At 39.3% G+C, this 3881-nt stretch overlaps 1 protein-coding gene across 1 annotated transcript; it reads left to right on the forward strand.

Annotated features, from left to right (window-relative positions):
• The first annotated feature begins 960 nt into the window (after positions 1-960).
• On the forward strand, positions 961-2495 carry LOC116203348 (phospholipase A(1) DAD1, chloroplastic-like). The gene has a single exon (XM_031535037.1). It carries the CDS (start codon positions 961-963, stop codon positions 2251-2253), a length of 1293 nt encoding a protein of 430 aa, XP_031390897.1. The 3' UTR covers positions 2254-2495.
• Positions 2496-3881: the final 1386 nt, after the last annotated feature.

Raw genomic sequence — 3881 nt, forward strand, 5'->3', positions numbered from 1 at the left:
TAGAAGCACACGTACATACATATAAATATAAATATATATATATATATATATATATATATATATATATTCTTGGTACCAGTGTTATCAGAATCAGATCGGACCGGGCGGTTCGATCGGTCAGACCGAAAATCGGATCTATGTCCGGTCCGGTAGCTTAAAAACCGAAAATACATAAATAAACCGGTGAACCCAAAAAACCGGACGGTTTTTAGACAAACCCATGTGAACCGGCCGGTTCATGGGTGGTTCAGAATTTTTTAAAGAAAAATCGCAAAATGCATAACTCAGAGGTTGTGATTCGAGGCAGGGGAAGACGGGTGGATCGAGGGTGGACAGAGAAGGGGTAGACGAAGAGCAGCAGAGAGAGTCGAGATCGCCTAGAGAGTCGGGCAGAGATTCGTTGAAGGAATTCCTTCCAAGGCTCAAGATGGTGAGTTCCTGAAGCTGACAGAGGAGAGAGAAGGAGTTGAGGGGAGAGAGAGAGGGGTGGGGTACATGCAGTTGCAGGTTTCAAATGGAGGCAATTCATCTACTAGAAGAAAGGGACAATTAGTTCTTCTCGATCAAGGCCTTATTCCCACATTGCATGCCAAGTCTGCTCTGGGTATGAACAGATATACACACGCTATATTTGACAAGTTTTTTTTAGGTTTCGATGCTTATTTCTATCTTTCGTTCAAACTAGGGTTATTTTTGAAAGAATAAGAAAATTTTGGGTGTATTTTTATAATAATTATGTATTATATAATTTTTAATTAAAATGTGCGGTTCGACCCATCGAATCCGGTTGAACCCATCGAACACGTGAATCCATACCTTGACCGATTCGACATCCGGTCCAGTTTTGATAATACTGCTCGGTACCAATTAAAATAAGTATATGCTTCCTACCAAAAAAAAAAAAGTATATGCTATATGAAGAGCACAACATACATAACTTCTCGCCATTATTTAGAAAAAATGAATGTCCCTTCTCCCATATCTCAACCTTCTTCGAAACTGAAAATGAACTCCTTTGTCCAATCCAACTCCTCCTTCAGACTTGCCAATAGCAGCCCGAAAAAATTAGAAAACCGCAATCCTCAGGACAATGGGCTCAAGCGCAAGGCATTGGCATCCAGAGACACCAACAAGAAGCACACGAAAATAAGCAAGGATTGGATGGAATATCAAGGAATCAACGGATGGGAAGGCTTGCTCGATCCTCTAGATGACAATTTACGTAGTGAGATTCTTCGTTATGGTGACTTTGTCGAAGCCACCTATCGTTCCTTTGATTTCAACCCTTCTTCACCTACTTATGCTACTTGTAAATACCCTAAGAGCTCACTCCTCACCCGCTCAGGGATCCGCTGCAGCGGATACCGGGTCACGAGGAACCTAAATGCCACTTGTGGTGTTGAGTTGCCTGCTTGGCCTGTGAGAGTCCCGAGCTGGATGTCCACTCGATCTAGCTGGATTGGGTACGTGGCAGTTTGTCACGACAGGAGAGAGATTTCAAGGCTGGGAAGGCGAGATGTGGTGATCGCTTTCCGGGGCACCGGAACTTGCTTGGAGTGGATCGAGAACCTGCGTGCTGCCCTGACATGTCTGCATGGCAGTGGCGTTGATGATGGGCCCATGGTGCAGAGCGGGTTCTTGAGCCTGTACTCTTCGAAGGCTTCCAAGCGCCAAAGCTTACAAGACACGGTACGAGAAGAAGTCAGAAGAATCATCAGGATGTATGGTGAAAAGCCCCTCAGCTTCACGATCACAGGTCACAGTCTAGGGGCAGCGCTGGCTACACTTGCCGCTTACGACATACACAACACCTTTGCAGATGCCCCGATGGTGACAGTTATATCGTTCGGGGGCCCTCGCGTGGGGAATAAGAGCCTTGGATGCCTCCTAGAAAAGAGCGGGACCAACATATTGCGCATCGTGAATTCAGATGATCTGATCACCAAGGTTCCCGGGTTCGTCATTGACAACAACAATGGTACAGTAGACCACAGGGATGCAACAAATGCACCGGGCCTTCCAGGCTGGTTAAATCAGCGAATGCAGGACTCACAGTGGCTCTATGCTGACATCGGACGAGAGCTTAGGCTCAGTAGCAAAGACTGTCCATACCTCTATGACATCAACGTCGCGACCTGCCATGAGCTCAAGACGTACCTTCAATTAGTCAGCGGTTTTGTGAGCTCGAAGTGCCCTTTTAGGGCTACGGCGAAGAAGGTGCTAAGTATGCGTTCCCATGGGAGTCGAAGCTGATCCAACGGCATTCTGACATTGTGTGACCTTAGCTTAGTCTGAACTAACAGGAGACGACTAGCTAGCTAGAAGGTTGTCAAGGATTAATTATTACTTTGACTGTATCTAATTAAGTTATAGTTTGTCACCCGAAAATACATTGTAGTATATTTATTTATTTATTTATTTTCTTAGTACAAGGTTGTCCACGAATCATAGTCGAACAGAAACAAAGCATGCAGGAGAATTCCCACTACAGCGAACCATTAATTAGATTGGCTAATCAATTCTCCACTATAGACGTGAACCTTTAATTATCCATCAATTATCCTTTTCAGCTATTCCTGTCCATCCTTTAGTGGGATGAAGGTTTATTTGTCAGAATTAAATGTAAAACATTTTAATTCTAAAAAATGTATTTGTTATTGCGCTATACGCCTTTTCTATATTCATCTTCCCTTTGTCTTTGGGTGAATAATCATCAACACCATCAACCCTCCGCAACATCAAGACCCAAATACAAAGTGAAACTTGAAGAGGTCATTCCATTATCATAATAACTAGAGAACGTGCCTGCACTTTGCTGCGGGGACAAATGTTCCCTCAAAATATTTGTTAGATAAATATAATTGATATTTAAAAATTAATATTTTTTATACCCACTTATTTATATATTATTATAACATCTTAAAATAATAGATTTAGAATGTGTATGAGTCTTCTCGTATAATAGGGGAAAAAATATTATTTGTAATTCAAAAAGTACGTGTATAATTAGTATACTTCCTTACGAAAGATATAATCTAGAAGAAGAAGTTTGTATTTATTAATGAAAATTGGTGTAAATATAAGTATTGATTATATGTATAACTCATTAGAAAAATGTAAAATAGATAGAATAAAGCAAAACAAATGGTATCAAATCTTGTAATAATCAAGGAAAAATAGAAAAGCTTGTAATCATATGGACGAAAAATGTGGCATTATATTTAATTGTGAACGCTATAGGTTCGCTTCTATAGGTGACATCACTTTTATATATAGTACTCATAAAAAAAAACGGAGAAGTTGCATGTAATAGGGATAAATCTAGCTGAAAAAAATCACAAAAAATAATTTTTTAGAAATAACAGTCCAATTATAATGATCGAATTATTTGACTTGACGACTTAATCGGGTTACACTGCTACCTTGTCAGGCCGAGCTTAAAAACATTGGATAAAAAAGGAAATTAAAACAAAAAGGAAAGATATATAGGAGAAGGAAATAGTTCCCCGCCCGCAACCTAAAGTTTGAAAATAAAATTTCATATATCCTAATTTATATGTCTAGTATTTCTAATATGAAATTTCTTCAGAATTTTATAAATAAAAGTAGGGGAATATTTTTTCGATAAAGAAGTGGTTTGATCATATGATTGGATTATTCGACATATATCGCTCAAGAAAGAATTGTTCTCAGTTAACAGGTTGGTGTAACATTGCTTCCACCGAAAACAAAAAGGTTCTAATGTTACAAAATGGAAATTACTTAAATTGGTGATAAGTTGAAATAGTTTTTTTTTAATCAACATGGGTTAATTTTAGGTGACTCGGCATTTTTTCTTTTCAATTAAGGTCTTGAGGGTGAGTCTTATGATTCGAGAAATT

The sequence above is a fragment of the Punica granatum genome, chromosome 4 (genome assembly GCF_007655135.1).
Source record: "Punica granatum isolate Tunisia-2019 chromosome 4, ASM765513v2, whole genome shotgun sequence".
NCBI classification, from domain to species: domain Eukaryota; kingdom Viridiplantae; phylum Streptophyta; class Magnoliopsida; order Myrtales; family Lythraceae; genus Punica; species Punica granatum.

Coding starts and splice junctions, on each gene's coding strand:
- LOC116203348 (XM_031535037.1), top strand. CDS start 961: ATGAATGTCCCTTCTCCCATATCTCAACCTTCTTCGAAACTGAAAATG.